The sequence below is a fragment of the Lissotriton helveticus genome, chromosome 3_1, assembly GCF_964261635.1.
Source record: "Lissotriton helveticus chromosome 3_1, aLisHel1.1, whole genome shotgun sequence".
NCBI classification, from domain to species: domain Eukaryota; kingdom Metazoa; phylum Chordata; class Amphibia; order Caudata; family Salamandridae; genus Lissotriton; species Lissotriton helveticus.
In genome coordinates this window covers 20070655-20093450 of record NC_136061.1, presented here as the reverse complement: position 1 = coordinate 20093450, position 22796 = coordinate 20070655, and the positions used below count along the sequence as shown (strand labels likewise).

General features: G+C 45.0%; 1 protein-coding gene across 1 annotated transcript in view; it reads left to right on the top strand.

Moving 5' to 3' along the window:
* The window catches only part of LOC144822045 (uncharacterized), a 121808-nt gene that overhangs the window by 50572 nt on the left and 48440 nt on the right, over nt 1-22796 (top strand). The window contains exons 4-5 of the mRNA XM_078679113.1: nt 6421-6528; nt 8183-8257. Of these exons, the coding sequence (XP_078535239.1) occupies nt 6421-6528; nt 8183-8257 (183 nt within the window). The remainder of the gene's footprint in view (nt 1-6420; nt 6529-8182; nt 8258-22796) is intronic.

Below are 22796 nucleotides of genomic sequence, written 5' to 3'. Positions count from 1 at the left end.
TTTGATTGGATTGTCTTGAGAGAGGGTTTACTTCATACATAGATTGAACTGAGTTAACCATTCTTTAAAGCAATTTCTTGTTACCCGACAGAACCATTTTGTTTTCAACCACGCTTACCCAGGTTCTGAGGGACACAGGGTCACCCCTTTTATGTAAACCACTCTATTTATGACACAGATTTATCTCCACTGGTAGACTTTCCGGTCCGGCTGCCTTTCCCCTTACCATTTTTTTGCACTGTGCCCTGACTTCTTCTTCTGTAATGTCTGCTTCTAGAGCTTTCTTCTGTTCCATTGTTAATTGGCGGCGTGTTATAATTTTTAGCCAGTTCTCTATGTTCTCTCGACCTGGTGTTACGTCTGCACTATACAAGTTGCTCATAAAGCTTCAGGCTTCTTTGCGAATGTCTATATCCGCATGAAGCACTTCTCCAGACCCTCTTTTGATTACATTCCTTATTGTATTTCTGGCCTTATCCGCTTTCCAAGCCAACAAGGAACTGCACTTATCCCTGTATGCGAAATGCTGAAGCTTGCTTGCTCTCCATCTTTCTAGTAGCTTTTTTTCTAGTTGCGCCTGAAACTCAGCTGCCGACTCTCCAATTCCTTCGCCAACACTGGCACATTACTTAGGCCTTCCATCCATGCTTTCTGCAATCCCCTTCTTTTTCCTTAATCATCTTGTTTCATAGCCTTCCTTTTTCTCCCCGATATGGAACTGAGTATCCCCCTTAAATATGCTTTAAAAGCATCCCAGACTCTCTGATCTTTAGCTGAGCTCATATTGAGTTGAAAGTATCCAGAACTGTGCGGCCCGTCAACTTCTCCAGATTCCCCGGAGACATTCTGCGGAAACAGCGCTAAGGAGCCTCCACTGGCTCCCAATCTCGGCCAGGATACAGTTCAAAGCCATGTGCTTGGCTCACAGGGCCATTCGGAAGTCCGGTCCTCACTCACTCCCTTGTCACTCCCTATCACCCCGCTAGGAATCTCCATTCAAGCCTCTCCGTCCTGGCTACTCCGAAGAAAATACGCAGAACCAGATGGGGCGGACGCTCCTTTTCCTCGAACGTAACCAATCTTTGGAACGCTCTCCCGTCTACTCTGCGAAGGGAAACTAATTTGCTGGCCTTCCGCAAACTTTGGAAAACCCATCTCTTCAAGGTATCGCTCTAACGTTGCTGTTCCGCGGATGTTGAGAGTTGAGGGGTCGGTGTCTGTCGGGAGAAGCAACAAGCCTTGGCAACTGCAAACAATGTGGAAAGCGAAGAAGTTGCAGTGTCAGGACCAGCAAGGTCCAGGAGACTCACCACAAGCAGGGGGGTCAGGGCGGATCCCGAGCAATCAGGGGAGCCCAAACTATATGAAGATGACCTTCAAGATGACCCACAGGCCGGAGGCACTGGAGCCAAGAGAGGACCTCAAGCAGCTCACCAAAGAAGCAAGCCCACGGTGCAGGTGTTGTGCTGAGGACGAAGATCATGGTCGCTGGAGATGCTTGAGGTTGGGGCTACTTGGAGCCCGAAGATCTTGGTGGAAGGAAGTCAACAAGCCTTTGCAACTGCAAGTTGACACGGTGCACAGGGGTTCGGTTCCTGCGGCTCTGACGAGGGATACTGGCCTCAAACTTGGTGAGAAGACAGGGAAAGCCTTGAGGAATGTGAAGAACCCCCACCTGTGTTGCCGAGCCTTTCGGAGTCCGTGGGAGCTCAGGATCAGCGGACCAGTTAGCTTAGTTGCTGTGCCTGCAGATGCAGGGAAGTGACTCCTTCACTTCAAGGGAGATTCCTTCAGGTGTCTTGGATACCCACATTCCTTGGAAGGTTCCTGTATGGTGCACAGGTACGGATGTTGCAGCAGACGAGCAGGGCAATGAGATCAGGAGCAGCAGGAGTCTTGCAGCCTTGATGCCCAGAGCGAAGTCCAGAGTGCCCAGACAGTCAAAGAAGAAGTGGTATCTGAAATGAATCTTATCCCACAACAAATCTAGAGACCCACCCTCAGGTAAGCCCTTAAGTACCCTAAATAAAGGGTTGGGATGATTCAGGGGTTCCTCCCTAAGTAGGGGCTGGACAAGGGGGAGGATACTCTCCTATCCTTTGTCCAATTTTGCGCCAAAGCAGAAGCAAACGGCTCCCTGAACTGCTTTGAACTGGACTAAGCATGGATGCACCCAGTGTGCCCGGCACACAGACTATGTGGCGCTGGTAAGCACTCCCTCCCTGCCCCATTACACTAAACCCTATCTGGGAAGTGGTCACACCTGTAGGATACCTATTGTTCTGCCTTCCTCTGCCCGAGCTTGGCTCCGCAGCAGGAGGGCAGAAACATGTCTCTGGTCGGAAGCAGCCCTGGCTTGCTGTCTGGGTCTGGGGAGCACTGAGGGCCTCCCAAAGGAGCTTTACGGTGCATGGAATCATACCTCCCACACAGTGGTGGGGGGTATGATACTTTATTTATTTATTTATTTTTTATTTAAGAGGTTTTATATAGCGCTGGCTGGACCCGGGAGTATCAGAGCGCTTTACAAGGTGTTTCCATACAGGTACAGTGTGTATAAGCACAGACTGGAAAAATAAAAGAGCAAGTCCACATAGGATACATGACATCTAGATAAACAAGTAAAAACAATTGCTAGACACTATGAGTAATACAAAATAGCGGTCACAGTTTGGCAGGAAGCCTCACTTAAGTGTACAATAAACACGCAAGATAACTGAGGGTCATGAGGAGGGGAGGTAAGGTGATCAGATAGAAGGAAAGGGAGTTGGCCAGGCGGGTGGTCACAATCCATATGAGGAGCAGCTAGGTGGGGTGATGCAGAGGGGCGAGGCTACCAGGGAGGGATTAGAAACCCCAGTATTTATTAAGGAGAAGAAGTTTGAGTTCTTTTTTGAAGCTGGGGTAGGACTGGTTACAGCGGAGGTCTTTTGGGAGGGCATTCCAAATAAGTGGGGCATTGCCAACATGATACCAACATGTTTGATACCAAACATGACAGGATTCGTTATAGCCAGTGTTGAGATGGCCACCACGTAATTACACATCGCCCCTCTGTATGTTATTTGGCTGTCTCACTTACAACCCGGGAGAATGGACTCCGTAGGCTGTGGGGGTGTCCAGTTCATGCAGGGGCACCCTCACACTTAGAATTAAGCACGCTGCCTTCAGGATTGAAAGGCCTGCTTTAGGAGTGACTTATACGTTTTAAGTGCAGTGACTTTTGTAGGAAGCTGGCTCTGTATATTCCATACCAAAATGAGGTATTGTGTGCACAGAGTCCAGTGGAACCCCAAAGATAGGCAGAAGTAAAGTTAGATAGAACCTTACTCTCTATTTGTGGTAGTGTGGGTGAGCAGTAAGGCAGTATCAGAGGACAGTGCATTTGTTGTACACATTCAGTCAGCAAATAAATTCACACACTCAAAGACTGAACTTCAGACCTATTGCTTTTGTATAAAAATATTTGTTTAGGTATATTATTTCTAGAACCAAGCAAGCCTGACACAGGTAAGCAATAAATACTATACAGTAATAAATGCTGAATGTTATAGAGCTGTATTGCAATTGTAAATGTAATTTGGTTTGACTTACAGAATTGTTTCAGAGCAATGCAATTTCTTGTAAATACAGTACATAGACTTCAATGGGATTTTCAGTAAAATAGCAAGTAAGTTACTTTTGGATTACTTTTCTTACTCGGTGCTGTATTCTTGGATGCAGCACTGGGACATTTCTGGTAAACAGGTGAATAAAAGTGTTTTTTGTTAAATCGTACAATTTTAAATAATTTCTTTAGGCTTTAAAACTCCACTCAAACTTTCTCAGGAAAAAGTGTCAATATTACCCTATGGAGGAAAATATGGTTATCGGTTTTTAGGTAAATATTCAGTAGTGGGAGTTGAGGTTCTGGAGGTAGACTCAGGGGTCCCCCAGGGTCAGTGATGCACTCTTGTTATACCCTCTGCAGCACTAGGGTGGCTGGGTGCAGAGTGTTGTGGCTCTGTGTTATACAATGGGGGATAGGGGGCCTCCGGTTAGTGGCTGCTGACAAGCAGTCCACTTGGTTGTGGGAGCAAAGCTCCTGGACTTTAGCTCAGGGCAAATGGGGAAACAAATTAGCACCAAAGGTGCACCCTCAGCGGCACTAGGGCGGCCAGGTGCAAGGTGCTGTTTTGACCTCAGATGCCCTGTTTCCAATGGAGAACCTCCGGTTTGCAAAAGCACTGCAGGCAGGAAGACGAAGGACTTCTGAGTGCGACCACCACTTTGAGAGGTAAGTTGGGAAGTTAGGGGTTGGTTAGGCACCATTGGTTTGGGCACACAAGGCCGTGGAGCGTCGGGTGCAGGGGTGGCTTTTGGGGTCAGATATTCTAAACCAGCTCCTGGTTGCGGTTAGGGGGCATTCTGGATTTAGACTGCAGGCATTGGCAGGAGGCTTGAGGCAGGTCAGGGGTCGCCGGATCTTGGTTCAAGATCGCCAGGGTGACCTCCTCTTGGTGTTTGCCCACTCGAGCTCAGGCCGTGGACGGCTGGTGCAGATGGGGCGGATTTGCGGTTTCTGGCTGCTGCCAGAGGGAGGGGGGGCATGTGCCTGTCCTGGTTGGCTGAGTCCTCCCCATCTTCAAGATGGCACAGACTGAGCGTTGTGCTTCACTTCGCCTCCCCCACCTGAGGGGTGGAGTTGGCAGAGGTGGGCACACTTCTCTTCCTGTGGGGACCGGTTGTGGAGGCAGCAGTTGGCCTGGAGAAGCTCACAAAGGCAGCAAGCTTTTGAAGCTTCCCCTTTGTGAACCCTACCATCCTGTGGGAGGAGGCTTGGTACCTCGTCCCAGGATGTGCGTTGTTTCAGGCCCCAGAGAGCAGCAGGCTCTCGACCCAGGGGTCCAGAAACATGTCTGGTGGTGGCAGCCGAAAGCAGCCACTCCGCCTGGACACTAGTGGTGGTTTAGTTTTCAGGGGGCGTCTCTAAGATGCCCTCTGTGTGCATTTTTCATTAACTCCCACACTGGCATCAGTGTGGGTTTAATGTGCTGAGAAGTTTGGTACCAAACTTCTCAGTTTTCGGTGTAGCCATAATGGGGCTGTGGAGTTCGTAATGACAAACTCCTATCTCTTAATGGCAGCACTGCACTTACAATGTCTAAGAATCGACATAGACACTGTAGTGGTACAGGACTCATGCACCTGTTCCCTCACCACTGATATAGTGCACCCAGCTAGAGGGGTAACCGACCTATGCCAGGGCAGTGGGTTGTAGGCAGGGCACACAGAGATGTCGACTCTTCACTTCGTTTTGCACCACAACACGCAGTCTGCAGAGGCAGTGTGTGAGTGTAGTGGTAGAGGACCTCTAAGGGTGGCGCAATAAGTGCTGCATCCTTTAGAGGCCTTCTCTGGTCACAGTGCCCTGGGCACCTGTGGTACCATTTACAAGGGCTTGGCATGTGGCCAGAGATACCAAGAGGGTTAGTTTTGGGGTAAGAACACAGGTCCTGGGAACCTGATTGGCAGGGACTCAGGGCAAACCAAGTAAAAGTGCATCAGTAAAAAGTGAGATGGTTACTGCAACAGAAACCCACTTTCCTACAACTTTAGATATAGGGAAACCTATATCTTTAGTAAGTGGTGCTAGCACCAGCTTACACAAGCTGCAACGGCAGGCCAGTAGTTACAAATTGAGTGGTCTCCCATGGGTGGCATAATACGTGCTTCAGCCAAAGGGTGACCCCTGATGTACCTATACCCTTGGTACATTAGTACAGTATACTAGGGACTGATACTTGTACACCATTGGCCAATTTGGGATGTACCGAAGTACTTACCAAACCAATTTAGGGGAGAAAGCAGGATCGCAACAGAGTAGTCAAAACAGCATCATATGAAGCAAAAAGTGGAGGTAACCATAAAAGCAGATCCTACTTTCCTACAGAGCTTGAGTTTAGATTTGACCTGTAAATTCAGAACCATAATATTAATAAGCCAAACCTTAACAATGCTATTATTGTGTTGAATGTTAAGACTAATGTTTGCTGTGTTGTATCACGTGTATATTTTGCGTTGTCTGCATTATGTTTCTTTTACAGTTTGTCTTATATTTGCGGTTTTATCTAATGTAGGATTGTTTTATAGTATTACTTCATTTTTTGTGGTGTTTCCTTTATGTTGCTTGTGGTTTTTTGGCTAATATCTGTTGTGCTGTTTACCATGTGCTTTTTGTTGTTACTGTCTCCTTTTTTTTTTTTTGACTCATGTTTGTTATGAGGCACACATGTTTTCTTATGTTTGTTTCATTGTCTATGTTGTACAAAGAGGCAAAGGGACTTTTTACTGACCCAAGAACTCTTAAAACAAGTCGGAAGAATGGGAGCAGGGAAATAATTTCTTGAGTGTAAACCACGTATTGTTATCCTTTTACAGGTGACACGCCTGTCAGCCCTAAAGAATCATTTCACTCGGACACAGATGAAAAGCTGAACATCCCTCGGAGCCTGGATGGAAGAGGGAGAAATGGTCATGTCACGACAGGTAAAAAGGAGGGGACATGAGCTGCTCTGGGCAGAATACACCACACACGGTCCCCGCACACCAGAGAAGGGGAACTTCCCCATCAAAGAGAGTGAACATCCCCAGATCCCCCCTGAGAACCTCATTTCTCATATTTACTTACAACAATATAAGATGGTGAAGAATGGTTGATGTGACTCTGGGGTGGAAACACTGGCCATTGACTGCAGATGTACTCTGCAACTTTATCATTAGATCACCATTGGTGTTTATAGTATTGTAAAACACACCCATTCTATGCTGCTTTTGTTCTCATTGACTCAAAGTAAATCAGACAAAGTCCTTGTGCATCCCCTTTCAAACCGCAGTGGTCTTCTGGACGAGCTGTTGCTGATACCATCTGTGCATGTGGGGTCATCTCTACAGGCGCTAATTATCAGCACCTCCCTTGTAATATTCTATATTAATGGCACCTTAGAACATAGTTTTACACACAAACCATCCCCAGGATTTCTATAATGGCATTACTCACTCAAAGCCTCTCAAAGTCCGAAAGGGTTGCACTCGACCGCAGAAGTTTAATGTTCGCATACTTTGAGTTTTGGGGGCATATGTATCAAATATCGTTATTGCGATTCTCAAATAGCGATTTTTAGAGAATCGCTATTTGGGAATCGCAAAACGGGATGTAATAAAAAATTCGCAAATATTTTGAGATTCCTTGGCATTCCTGAATTGCGAGTTGCAAATTTCGAATCGCAATTAATTAATTCCTTCCCATTCATTCCTATGGGCTTAGAGGCCCATAGGAATGAATGGGAAGACATTAGGTACTCGCGGATGCAATTTCAAGGGTGCAAGGGTGTCATAAGGACACCCTGTTGCACCCCTGAAATGAGAATGTGTGCACATGTGGTGCACATACATGCCCTAAGGGCATGTATGTGTGCCACATAGGCACTTTGGAAAATGCCAAAAAGTGAATTTTTCAAAGAAATCGCACATTACCACCAACTTGAATTTGGTGGTAATTTCCGATTTCTTAAGGAGAAATTGCACAGCTTAGGTGCTTTCTAAATCTCAATTAAGGAATCACAATTTGCTATTCCATAAATGCATTCGCAAAATAGGGAATTTCATATTTTGCGATTCCCTATTTTATGAGAGCCTTTTGGGATGATACATCCCTTAAGGCTTTTCCAAGTTTGCAAATGGGAAATGGGCTTCATACATATGAAGTGGAGAAGTGTGACTCAGGGGTTAGAGGCAGCAGACCCGGAAGCTGAGATCGGTCCTGGACCAGGGTTCAATTCCCCGCCTCGGCGGGTCTTGGGCTAAAAAAATTCCACGGACTCGATAATTCTCGCCCCGGTGCCTCCTCGACTCACGGGTTCACACTCTGCGACTCTGGGCAATAGCTTGCTTAATCTCCACAACGGCCCCTCGCGGCGGGATGCCTGACTTTCACCTTGTGGATACCCTGCTATCTCACAGGGGAGTACCAGGAAGGGTTCCCTAAGCAAGCGCCGGGAAACCCACTGCGGGTAGCTGTGCGCTATATAAGCTCAACTACATTTACATTTACATTTACATATGCCCCTAGATATGAAAAAGCATGTGTTAATTTGTACTTTGTGATTTTCTTTTCTCGGTTCTGATGGTTGTTTGGCGATAGAAGATAAACCGGTCACCAGTCTCCTGGATCATCCCAGTGAGGAGGTTACAGAAAGCAGCACCGACCCCAACTCAGGTAAGTTACAAACATCCATGGGGGGGTCAGTGACCCCTATGAGACAGTTACTACGGCCTCTTCATTCTAGTGCACGGAGTGGATGAAGTGACCCCAGTGAGACAGTTACTACCGTCTCTACCTTGCAGTACCGCAAGGGGATGGAGCGACCGCTGTGAGACAGTTACTGCAGCCTCTACCTTGCAGTGCCACTGTAGAAAATAAAAACCTTCTCAGGAATCTCACTGATACTTGGTCCTTTTAAACCAACAAAGAAGCAATTGCCACAGAAGCTGAAATATAAAAGAACATCTTTATTAACCTCAAATGAGGGAGACTACGTCGCACAGAAGACTTAGCAAATGAATGAGGCAGTCGGAGGAGTACAGAAAACAGGCCTTATATATGCTTAGGGTTACATAGTCATCATAAGACCATGGGGCAGTCCTGGCACATGTAAGCATGCAAAATGACAAAGATGGGCATGCAAGATCTGCTTGCTCAACAAAGTGGGAGGAGCTAACAGTTGCTAATTCTGGTGAACACATCCTGACATTTACAGTCTAGGAACAGTTGCAAGGATAGCTGCAAGCTCAACTGAGCATGTGCGAAGGTGGAAGATGCTAAATATAGTTAGTTTCTAGGCAGATTAAAAGAGCAGTCAACACTGAGGGAGGACAGAGCACATGGCGAGCACATGGCAGCACATGGCAAACAAGATGGCTGCCAGAAATACAAAATGGCTTTCAGCTCATGCTAACAAATCCCTCCAAAATTTAACAGATGGTCCTTTTAGCATGAGCTAAAGACATCCCTATGATCCAGTAGGAACATAGAAAATATTTGCACATTAATTTTAATAAATTTATCAATATCCTAATTCATTGCTAGGTGGGCATTTTCCATTCTAAACATTTCATTAAGCGGGTATATGTGAAGTATAAGCAGGAATACAAAGAGAACGAAGCATTGGGTCATAATTAACATACAGATAGCAGGAGAAAGTAATGACCACTATCACGAACAGAATTATCATTTTTCCTAGTCCTAAACAAAAGCAAATCCTAGAATCATCTAGTAAACATTTTCAGGGCTCCAATGCATTTCAGTGACTATTCATTTTAATTTCAGAATAGCCACCAGCACATATCTAATAAAAACATTTTCCAATTGACTGTTACATTTTCCTTTTATGAGGGCTAGAACATCAATCATATCTGGGACCAGGAGGACCTCACAGGGCCATGGGAATTAGGACGAAGGGCTGCTCCTCCTTAAAAATGGAACGACTAAAGGGGTACATTATTGATAAGAAAAAGAAGACGACCTTGGGGAAATTAAAGCTGCTGTACAACCAACCAGAGGGGAGTCTTCTCCCTGTGTCCGTTTGAGCCTCACAGGCAGGCTCTTGTTGTTTCCACGGTGGAGCTGCACAACTCGCAACTCAAGAATCACAACCCAGTTTCAAGGGAAAAGTCTCTTCTTTCAGGATAGGGCAGTCACCCACCAGGCAAATTCTCTTAGCGATCCTATCCAGTGTCTCAGGCAGTACACCAGTTTTCTTCACTTCAATCTAACAGGCACCAGAGACACAGCACCTGTACCCTAATCTCAAGTCCTTCCCTAACTCCTGTATTGCTCTGCTGGTGCACTGCTCGTTTGTTGGGGCTACACATTTCATCTAGTGTACCTAGGTATCTCTTGACCAACAAACAAAGGAGCAAACTTGCATACACTTTAGGACCAGGATTCAGAGGCCTGATGCTAGGATCTCCGAAGCAACCCTTGTTTCAAAAGGGGTCACCTCAAGCAAAGCCTCCTCACCATTCTGGTCGGTCTGTGACTCTCAGCTGGGCATAAAATACTTGATCCATAATGTCTCCTTTCTGATTTGTGACCCCGTCTTTCGCCCAAGACAGTGGCAGGGGTACACACTTGATCAAATGGCTTCCGCCTTCACTGAGGTCCTAGTTGCCAGCAATGCCTGTGCTGGTTACCTTCTTGTATTCCTGTGTGCTAATCTGAAAACCCTAAAAAAAAGGAAATGTTGTACACTTTTGCTCATAAACTTTACATTACTTGTACAGGACTGCAGACACTTCTAAAATGATTCTTCTTAATAAAACCACCTACATTGTACGCTTTAGGGCCATGCTCTCATGTTATAGGAGCAGCAGGAAAATCTAAAACTGCTAATTTAACAGTAGTTTCTTATCTATAAAACATTTCCTTCAAAACATTTTTTGCTAAGGATCACATGGGCATCTTCCCTGCGTTCTACTTTTCATGACCCAAACTATGCAACATCAGCTCTAATAAGGGCTGTCAGTTTATTTACACAGACTAGCTAATAAAAAACTAGCAATGCCCTTGCAAAACTATGTAGCATGGAATAACATACAATAAGGTGTTATCACCTAAGAATTTTAGAACAAGAACTACCCACATCTAGCTCCCCTTAAAGGTCAAATAAGGGAACGACAATCTAGACTACTGAACCTGTCATAATTTCATCAAACAGGATGGGCAGTAACATAACATATCATTTTATTCATTTTATTAATGCTAACAATGTTTAAAACAGTATTACTGAATAGCCAATTAAATGTCTCATTGCTATTTCACAATTTAGACAGGCTATCCAAAAATTGAGAAAAGGAGAGAGCAACATACATATTACCTAGCCTTAATTTGTAGAGGAGATAGCCTCCTTCCCCCATTTTGACAGTAGGAAACCTGAAACAGTTTTCACTTCTGTCAACACTTTCAACCCCTATTTGTAGCAACTGGCCATAAACAAAGTTATAGGAGGTACATAGCACTTTTGAGGAGGTAAAGAATATGAATCCCCAATCCTTTTAGCAAATGTACAAATGTAACATGAGGGTGAATGAATTCAAACTAAATCCCATTAGCTCAGCCCTAGTAAGCACCACACTAAAAGCATTAGTGCTGTATATATGGCCAAGCTCACATATACAATTGTATTGTGGTATATTCATATAAGTGCATAAAACTTGCTTTTGCCAACAAAAAAAATGAGCACAACTCCTCCTTCTTTCCCTGCGCTGCTATCTTGTCTTTCAAAAAGTTTCAGATGTCAAAATGTCAAAGCAGAACTTGCTCTGGTAGCTCTGCCAGGCTTCTAAATATAGAACTGCCTTTTAACTCTTCCCAGCTGTCCTATTCTGTGTTCGAATGCATCCCCATTCCCCTGTTTGTCCGTTTAGAGTTAAGAAAATAACTTCTACTCATCTTTGATACATATTTTCAATTATAAGCAGTGTGCAGTAGACTTGTCTAACAATATAGAATTCAGCTATTTGTAGTATACCTAAGTGTATGCATTTACTGAAGCCTAAGGCACTTTAAAAGCTGCTCTGAATGGAAAAATGCTGTTTAAATAGTGAATTTTGCCCAATTCCGACTTTGATATTTGGGGCACTTAAAAATGACTATCCTATAATTTTTTTTGCAAAATAGTCATCCTCCAAATGTTCTCTAGATAGCCCAGGAGTGAGAAATCAGAAATAATCATATATACCTTTATAAAAATGAGTTTTTTACGCCTGCGCAGAGTGAAATTCCATATGCCAATATCCTCATTATGCGGTACAACACAACTTAAATTTAATTTTAATGCTAGGAGGTCACAGTATAAGTATATTAAAAAATGAATTTAAAAGCACTTATTTTTTAAATAATTTGTAATAATTAATAATTTTTTTTTAAATAAAACCAATCATTTTTGATAATTCCACATGAAAAGCAAGCTGCATCCCCTGCCTATCATATTTAGATGCGTTCATTCACAAGCCTAAGCACAGAAGCCTAACTTGAAACATGACAGATTTTTTGGCGCCACTTTTTAAAAGGACAATTATTTAACATCAGAACCACGAATATGCTTACAAAAAAAGGCTGTAAGAAAGTAAATCCTTATTTTAAATGTTTTCCTGTTATTCAAAACTAGCTTGCGCGTTGCTGCGATCTTCGAAGAAAGGAAATTCAACGAAACTCGTTATGATAACACTCAATTTACATTGTGTCATTTTTATTGAAACTTATTCATTTTAATATGGAAAACATTTCAAAGTGTCGTTTTAATTCTCTTTATTTATTCGAGTGCTTGTGGATACACGATTTTTAGTTTTTCCGTCTGGTGCCTACATCAGTATTTGAAAGATTATGAGGGCGCTGGGGGGGGGGGTGATATTTAAAAATATTTTATGCCAGAAACCTTCGTGGGAGTGTACTCCACAACTTCCAAAAGTTTCATGGCGATCGGATGAATGGTGTTTTAATTTTCTTTATTTATTTGAGTGCTAGTGGATACACGATTTGTTGTTTTTCCGTCTGGTGCGTACATCAGTATTCGAAAGATTATGAGGGCCGTGGGGGGGCCGATATTTAAAAAAATGTTATGCCAGAAACCTTTGCGGGAGTGTACTCAACAACTTTCCAAAGTTTCATGGTGATCGGATGAATGGTGTAGTAATGCATAAAGGACAAACAGACAGACAGACATACTTTTGTTTTTTATATATATAGACTAGCTTACCCGTCGCGCGTTGCTGCGATCGCCGAAGAAAGGAAATTCAAGGAAACTCGTTATGATAACATTCAATTTACATTGTGTCATTTTTATTGAAACTTATTCATTTTAATATGGAAAACATTTCAAAGTGTTGTTTTAATTCTATTTATTTATTCGAGTGCTTGTGGATACACGATTTTTTGTTTTTCCGTCTGGTGCGTACATCAGTATTCGAAAGATTATGAGGGCCTGGGGGGCCAATATTTAAAAAAAATGTATGCCAGTAACCTTCGTGGGAGTGTACTCAACAACTTCCCAAAGTTTCTTGGCGATCGGATGAATGCTGTTTTAATTCTATTTATTTATTCGAGTACTTGTGGATACATGATTTTTTGTTTTTCCGTCTTGTGCGGACATCAGTATTTGAAAGATTATGAGGGCCCTGAGGGGCCGATATTTAAATAAATATAATGCCAACAACCTTCGCGGGAGTGCACTCAACAACTTCCCAAAGTTTCATTGGGATCGGATGAATGGTGTAGTAATGCATAAAGGACAAACAGACAGACAGACATACATTCGTTTTTATATATATAGATAATGAACCTGATTTTGTAACTTTCTGAAACAGCAGTCTACAATGCAGGATTTTACCCCATGTTTAACTGACAAAATCCTGGCTGAGTCAACATTCCTGTCTCTCCGTGGCCTACAATCAAAACAACAGCTGCTGCTAAGAAGTTAAAACACAGCTGTTGTAAAGCTTTTTTTAGTGTTGAAATGGAAGCACGGTTACTGTCCATTTAAAACGGAGGCATTTCAATGCATGTTCTATAATATGTGTTTTAGTTCAACAACATCCAATTTACTCAGATGATGTGTTTGCCTGTTAATATCTAATACAATGTATCTAAGGAAAATATATATAACTAGCTTACCCGTCACGCGTTGCTGCGATCTCCGAAGAAAGGAAATTCAAGGAAACTCGTCATGATAACATTCAATTTACATTGTCATTTTTATTGAAACATATTCATTTTAATATGGAAAACATTTCAAAGTGTCGTTTTAGTTCTATTTATTTATTCGAGTGCTTGTGGATACACGATTTTTTGTTTTTCCGTCTGGGGCGTACATCAGTATTCGAAAGATTATGAGGGCCCTGGGGGGCCGATATTTAAAACATTTTTATGCCAGAAACCTTCGCGGGAGTGTACTTAACAACTTCCCAAAGTTTCCTGCCGATCGGATGAATGGTGTTTTAATTCTATTTATTTATTAGAGTGCTTGTGGATACACGATTTATTGTTTTTCCGTCTGGTGCGTACGTACATCAGTATTCGAAAGATTATGAGGGCCTTGGGGGGGCCGATATTTAAACAAAATGTATGCCAGAAACCTTCGCGGGAATGTACTCAACAACTTCCCAAAGTTTCATAGCGATCGGATGAATGGTGTAATAATGCATAAAGGACAAACAGACAGACAGACAGACATACTTTCGTTTTTATAAATATAGATTGTTTATTTATTGCAAAACACACAATTTCATTTAGGGGCCTTTTTTATTCCTATTGAATGTGAATTCTAATTTTATCTTTTAAGCATTAGCAGTTTGTACATGTGCATAGTTGCTTACTCTTATCAATTTAATAGTACCATGCAGTTTTTTAGCATATCATATGGTTCATTTCTGGATTTAATATTAGTTAAATGACATTTTGCATAACAGACTGATGACAGCAAGAAAATACAAACACATTGAGCTCATTCCAGACATATACAGAAGGGGGGTTATACACTCCGACACATAATACAGCCCGCTTGAGAGCCATTATTTCACAAATACCGCAATCGCTGTTTACTTACAGAAGTTCCACTAATGGGAAAACCACCAACCACAGACATTTAAACACATATTAACCCACAGATCAGCACTTAGGACAGAAACAAAGGACAGCCCACAGACTGTACTTAAACCAAACCATTTGTAAATACCAGTTGTAAGTCATAATTACAAGAAGAGCTTCTCAATAGAATTCCAAAAGACTGCAAAAAAAAAAAACAGCCTAACAGACTGTTTCATTTTCAAGTAGCCAAAATACACTCCATTCACTAGCTTTGGCTAGCAGAACACCAAAAAATCGCTCTGCATATCTCCATTTTTAAAAGTGTGCAGAAAAGGATCCTTGTTTGTATTATTTCCGTATTTGAATTCCATGGGGATACAGAATCACCAAGGAAGAAATGTTTTTATACCTAAACCTATTTAGGTATTCCCTCTAGGGGAGCTGGCTAATTCAATTCACATCTCACTATGTTACCTCCAAAAAGCAACACATTCTCCGATGTGTGCTTGAAACAGGCATGCCAAAAATATTGCAACATATGCAAATATTTTAAACAAAGAAGCACTTAAGGTACTCTTGTACTGTGTGCCGTTCAAATCAATTCAAAACAGAGAAAAGTCTCCTCATTACCTGCCTACATAAATTGCAATTACATATTACATACATACTGATCAAAAGTTGGCCAACGCAAATCTAAGCCACAGTAAGTGTTACTAAACTACCTTACCAATCAAAGGCATTAAAACCAACAGCAAGTGCCGCAGAACGACTCTTACCAAACAGATGGTTGTCCAAATTCTAACTGCCAAGTTCTGAATGACCTAACGGTCTTTTTTAGAATACTTACGCCAAAAAGGTTCTCAGTCAGGAGTGACATCATGTGGAGGAGCAAAATCAGGAAGATCAGAAATATACTGGGCTGCAGAGACCGAGAATCCCCAGAATCTCCGTGCACAGAGTACTTCCTTAGTAGAGTCCTGTCCTGTCCTCAGTAGATTTCTGTCTCCTGACAAGATTACTCCTTAGATAGACACTTCTCTGATGAGGTCCACGTTGGAGCGCCATTTGTAGAAAATAAAAACCTTCTCAGGGGTCTCACTGATACTTGGTCCTTTTAAACCAACAAAGAAGAAATTGGCACAGAATCTGAAATATAAAAGAACATCTTTATTATCCTCAAATGAGGGAGACTACGTCACACAGAAGCCTTAGCAAATGAATGAGGCAGTCTGAGGAGTACAGAAAACAGACGCCTTATATATGCTTAGGGTTACATAGTCAGCATGGGGCAGTCCTGGCACATGTAAGAATGCAAAAATGACTAAGATGGGCCTGCAAGATCTGCTTGCTCAACAAAGTGGAAGGAGCTAACAGTTGCTAATTCTGGTGAACACATCCTGACATTTACAGTCTAGGAATAGTTGCAAGGATAGCTGCAAGCTCAACTGAGCGTGTGTGAAGGTGGAAGATGCTAAATATAGTTAGTTTCTAGGCAGATTACAAGAGCAGTCAACACAGAGAGAGGACAGAGCACATGGCGAGCATGTGGCAGCACATGGCAAACAAGATGGCTGCCAGAAATACAAAATGGCTTTCAGCTCATACTAACAAATCCCTCCAATATTTAACACCGCGAGGGGATGGAGCGACCCCTGTGAGACAGTTACTGCCGCCTCTACCTTGCAGTGCCGGGAGGGGATGGAGGGACCCCTGTGAGACAGTTACTGCCGCCTCTACCTTGCAGTGCCGGGAGGGGATGGAGTGACCCCTGTGAGACAGTTACTGCCGCCTCTACCTTGCAGTGCCAGGAGGGTATGGAGGGACCCCTGTGAGACAGTTACTGCCGCCTCTACCTTGCAGTGCCGCGAGGGGATGGAGTGACCCCTGTGAGACATTTACATACAGGCTACAATCCCAATGTTTCACCCTTGGTCCTGGTAAAAGTGGCTCTGAGGCTTCTGAGCCTCTTGTCATCCTGCTTCCTGCTTCCTGCTCGTCGAGTATACCAGGTGGCATATTTGGGCTCTGCACTAGAACCTGAAGTCTCTGCGAGCCCTGCAGCAGGGGAACCTATTGAAATCCATCCAGGCTTCTGAGGAGACTTCAGTGGTGGCTGCTTTAGCACAGTTAGACCAGAGGCAGACCCCTTTCCCTTCCCCATGGTGGTGACAGGTGCGTTGTTACTGATTAAGGGTGGTCACCTTGGAGGTGTGGAGATCAGAGGAATCTGGACACCAGCAGAAACCCACCCACATCAGTCTGCTGGAGTTGTCGGTCATTCACCTGGTGCCGAAGGCTTTTTCACAGTCCATCACATGAAGGCTGGGACAGGTCCTCGTGGGCATGGTACTTCAACAAACACAGCAGTGTCTGGTTCTCGCTTCTGTGCAGAGAGGCTCTTCACCTCTGGCATGTTGGAACATTTTTTCGATCACCTGACGGGATCTTTGCATACAAGAACAGAGGAGCTCATCCGACGGCACCTGGTGGATCATGAATAGCGGTTCCCCCGAGGTGGCACAGGGCATCTTCCAACAATGGGGAGTACTTCGGCTAGATAGTTTTAGCAATATTAAGAACGTGCAGAGTAAACTCTTCTATGCACTGGAGTTTCCAAGAAGGCTGTCTCTCTTGGAGACAAATACCTAGCATGCGACTTCTGTATGCCTTCCCACCCTCTAACTTTCTCGCTCACAATTCTGAAGAAGATCAAGCACAAGTCATCTTAATGACTCCGGATTGGACTAGGAGAGTGTCCCCCTGTCAGGCATCTTGCTTTGCGAGGATCTTCTGTTACAGCATGAGGGTAAATTTCTTAACCAGGGCTGCACAATCTTTACTCCATGCGTGGAGATTGAGCAGCGGCAGTTAAATGCATTCGATCTTCCTCCTGAGGTTATGGATGTTATCCTTGTTGCACGGCACCCCTCCACAAAGTCCAATTATGCCAGGTGCTTGTACAAACTTGTGGCCTGGTGTGCCTGCAATACTGACCCGTTACAAACAAAATAGTTGGATGGATGATTTTTTGTTTTGTCTTTGGGCGAAAGGTGTTACAGCAAACAAATGATGAACGGAATGCTGAAAATGCAAACATTCTCCCCCAGTCTAAAGATCTGGGTTAAATCCATTGTTCTTTTGCTCCCCATGGTCCCCAGTTTAGACCTGGCCATATGCAAATCAGTCTTGACCCTGTGGCTCATGGGAACAGTCCAGACCGAACTGTCAAGCCAGGTCCTCCCTGGACCGGAAACTAGCATCCTGGGACCGGTTTCAGGGTATGTCACCCTTCTTCAGCCAGGCTAGCTTGAATCCAGTGGCACAGTGAGCAAGGGACCCACGTCTGGGCATACCCTGCCACACTTAGGGTGAAAAGTGGTACGCAAACAAACGATGGACAGAATGCTGACAATGCAAACATTCTCTCCAATCAAAAGATCTGGGTTAAATCCATCGTTCTTTTGCTCACCACACCACCCCAGTTTAGACCCAGCCATATGCAAATCAGTCTTGAACCTGTGGCTCATGGGAGCAGTCCAGACCGAACTGTCAAGCCAGGTCCTCCCTGGACCGGAAACAAGCATCTTTGGCCCATCATGGACTTGCAGTGGACACCTTTTAAGGTAATTTGTCAGCCCTTTCGGGTGTTTTGTGTTTGCCGGAGAAGCTATCCTTTTTTAAATCACCTGTTGTGATGAGGGTTTTTAAAAGGTTCAACACCCGTTTACCCCAAACCCTCTATGATGCCACTCTGCGATCTCAAGTTGGTCCTGACTTTCCTATCTGTACTCCCTTTGAGCCAATGCAATGCTGCCCATTACATCTCCTGACTCTGAAGACTGTGTTCCTTGTTACGATTACTTCAGCTCATCAAGTGAGGGAGCATCGGGCTTTCTTGGTGCAGCAGTTCTACAGCACCCAGGCTAAGTGACTTTGAGGACCAAGGTGGACTTTTTTTGCCAAAAGTTGAGATTTCTTTTCAGTTTTGGCAATACATCACCCGCAGTACAAATGAACCCCCCACATGCAGGATTCGGGGGAATAAGAGTGGGCCATCTACATTGGATTTCTCCCAAACAAATATAACAACCACATAAAGCAAACGTGACAAAAGTGAGGCTAACAAAAAAACATATGTGTCCTCTGTGCAAGTAAATACCCTAATTTTGAGACCTGAAGTATACTCGAATTCAGGACCGTGACATTTTTAAGAAACATATGGGATGACTTTGTTCACCCCCTTGAGAGTCGTGCTTAGTCATTAGTCGCCCTGCTCTCGCGAAAGAATCCTCTTATGGCTGGCATGCCCTCGATGTATTGAGAATACTTTGCAGGGAAGTGAGGATGCAGGAAAGGGCTGGATGTAGGAGAAATAATCTCTCCTGCACATCCAGTCTATTTTTAACTTTATCATTACCACCCCATCATTAAAGAGGAAAGCTCCTAGGGTAGATAGTCAAGATATTTACCTTTTTTTTGTCTGGGTCCTCTCCCTCACTTCCCTCAAGTTCTCTAGCTACAAACGAGGGTTCACTCTTCCCCTCTTCATTAGAGGACTTTGTGACCAAGGCTATGGGGTCCACAGTTTTCCTAAAAAGGCGTTCTTTGCACTCCCTGTGCTTCTAAGGGAAAGTGCAATCCAGTCACATGCGCATATGTCAGATGATTGCTCTTGACTATTCAGCAACTGAGTGGATTCTGCCCTAGGGCAGGTTAAGACTGGAAGAAGGCCGGCCCGATCTTTGGGACTGGCATCTCCCGCCTATGTCTTTCACAGGCAATGCATAGATTCACCGACAGCAGCTCACCCAACATCCACACCAGTCTCCTAGGCACTGCAGAGGCAAAGGCAGAACACCCAGTAACCCTCTTCCTGGTCCTCCCCTGCAGGCACGGAAAAGCCACTTTACTTCTTCCAAAAGGGAACACGCGCAGACGGATGGAGGGAGGGTGTCCTCTTTTCTGCATTCCTGGAAGACCTATACAACAGACCACTGCGTCCTACGGGGGGCTTCCAACAGGCCCCTCTCCATATCTCTCACATCAGTTCCTTCAGTCAGAAGACCACACTCCGATTCTCCAACAGGAGAGGGCGACTCTTTTACAAAAGGAGCTGTGAAGTTGGTTCCAGTGCAGGAAGTTGGACAAGGAGCTATTCTTGATACTTCTTGTTTCCTAAGAAGGATGGCGGTCTGTGTCTGCTCATGGACCCTCAGGATCTTTAACTTTTACTCATGCAAAGAACATTTCAAGCTGCTGATCCTGGATCAGATAGTTTTTTCACTGGAAGCAGACGACTGGATGGTGTCCCTGAACTGGACACATACTTATATGTACCAACCTGCAGATATGCGTGCAGTGCCTGCAGTTTGTGGTAGGCATCACCCACTACCTGTTCGTGATCCTCCTGTTTGGAATAACATTGGCACCCTCTGTCTTCACCAAGTTGGTTGCGGTACACCTGCACAGATCGAGAATCTCGGTGTTCCCAACTTAGTCTTATTATTCAAACTATCAAGTACCACTTAGAGACCTGTTAGAGCATTGATACGCAAAGCACAGCCCGGGAGTCCCATGCGGCCCTCCTGACCTTGACATGCGGCCCTCCTGACCTTGACCGTCAGCCCCGTGGTCAGCAGCATCACTTGCCAATAATGTGCCCTCCACACATAGACCAAGACTGCCACCCCACTGGCGTCCGTGCTTATCTCGGTCACATCACAGACCTAACTTTTTGGCTCCCGGGAAAATGTTAGCGAGTACCCATGTCTTAGAGCCTCCTGATCAAAGGGACAGTATTGGAACCAACTGCTTTACATGCTTTCCTCTCCTTCACAGCTGACCTGGGACATTTGGGATATGATTCCGATGCTTTGGGACGGGAGGTAGATTAAGTTTCAGTCCTGATGGTTCTTCCTGTCCATGAAGGCTCTTCAGTTGTGCCACTGTATGCTGTGGGGCCAACACCGGGATCATCTGTCAATCTTCAGATTTCCCTTGAATGCTGCTGCTGGTCTGCCCTGGTGGTCGGTAGATGAGAACCTGGCACAAGGCAAACCCGTTTGCCCTCCACCTTTAGTGGTCACTGTAGTAACCGACTCCTCCAACTTAAGGAGGTTCTTGAGGACAGAGGCCTCTGTTTCCTGGTACCGCAAGATTTGCAAATCAATGTACTATAACTGCGGATGATTCACCTATCCTTGAAAGCTTTCCTGCCTTCCCTTCGTGGTCAATCTGTCCAGATCTTGACAGATGGGATAACTGTGAACAAGTAGGGAGGAGTTGGGCTGCATCTTCTATGCCATGTAGCTCGAACACTCTGGCCCTGGGTGCAAGTGCATGAAGTCTGCCTAGTATCAACCATCCGGCAGGCTTATTGAAAATGAGAGCTGACTGCCTGAGTAGTTGGAGGTGGCTCAAGATGCCATCGTTCTGTGATGCACGCCTCAAGGGAACCTTATTGTCACTCACGACAATGTGCACTGCCCACAGTTTCCATTACAGGGAGTTTTTGGGGATGTGTTTTGGTTGATGGTTGATGTGGAATTTTCCACTTCACTATGCACCCTCTCCACACCACCCCATTCCCTTCGATCCTCAATTGTTGAGGAAAATGTGCCAGGGCCGAGCACAAGTCATTCTGATTGCACATGACTGGCCAAGGTGGGTGAAATGTGTAAAACTGCAGCGAAAAAGGGTTACATGGCAATCCTATTGTCTTGTAGTTGTCTTCTGGATCAACCCTCTTTGTTCACATCCCTGACTTTCAATATTTCTGAAACACACACCGCCTACAGAGCAGCCACCACAGCACATCACCTCCTCATCAAAGCCACAAAGTATCTAGGAGCCCCACAGAGGTCATGTGCAGTGTGGGAACATGACCGCATTTTCCGTACAAATAAACGTGTAAGTCGTGGACCCAGAATAAATCCAGTGGAAGACAAAAGGTTGGAGAGCCAACCCATCCGTGGATACCTTGGGAACCAGGATGCCTGCCCTAGGGGAGCCCGGTGCATAAGTGTGAAGTGGTGTCGGGAACCGCCGTCAAACCCAATGGAGGACTTCAGGAAAGTGCCTCTGCTGGGCAAGAGGAAAGTGTCCGGTGGGACCCAAAGGTGGATTCAAGTCGAGGAGTACCTGAAAGCAGAGGGGACAGAGTCCATGCAACTTGGAAGTGACCAGGAGGCACAGAAGACTAATGCGCACCAATGTCGGGTGCTGTAAAAGAGTTGACGGTGACATTGGAACTGCAGCTGTGGGGACCAGGCAACGCTGTGGAAGTGTGGAAAACCAGGAGACGTACACGAGCTGTCCAACGTCTGAAGTAGAGAGTAGAGGGGTCTGTGTCCGGCGGGAGCACCAACAAGCCTTGGCAACTGCAAACAACGTGGAAGGCCAAGAAGGTGCAATGTCTGGACCAGCAAGGTCCAGAAGACTCGCCACAAGCAGGGAAGTCAGGCCATGCGCCGAGCAATCGGGGGAGCCCAAAAGAATTCAAAAGTGACCCTCAAGAGAACCCACAGGCCGGAGGCACTGGAGTTGCAGAGGACCTCTAGCAGCTCACCAAAGATGCAGGCCCACAGTGCAAATGATGCGGTGAGGACGTAGATCTTGGTCACTGAGGATGCTTGAGGTTGGAGCTACTTGGAGGCCGGAGATCTTAGTGGAAGGATGCCAATAAGCCTGTTCAACTGCTAGTCGAAGTGGTGGCACAGGGGTACCGTTTATGCGACTCCGACGAGGGACTCTGGCCTCAAACTTGGTGAGAGGACAGGGCAGGCCTTGAGGGATGTGAAGAACCACGACCTGTGCTGTTGAGCCTTTTGGACTCCATAGGAGCCCAGGATCAGCAGATCGGTCGGCTTAGTTTCGGTGCCTGCAGATGCAGGGAAGTGACTCCTTCACTTCAAGGGAGATTCCTTCAGGTGTCTTGGATGCCCACATGCATTGGAAGGTTCCTGTATGGTGCACAGGTACGGATGTTACAGGGCGACGAGATCAGGAGCAGCAGGAGTCTTCCTAGTTGCAGCCTTGATGCCCAGCGCGAAGTCCAGAGTGCCCAGATTGTCGAAGTTGAAGTGGTGTCTGAATTGTATCTTGTCCCACGACAAATCTAGGGACCCACCTTGAGGTAAGCCCTTAAGTGCCCTAAGGGAAGGGTTGGGATGAT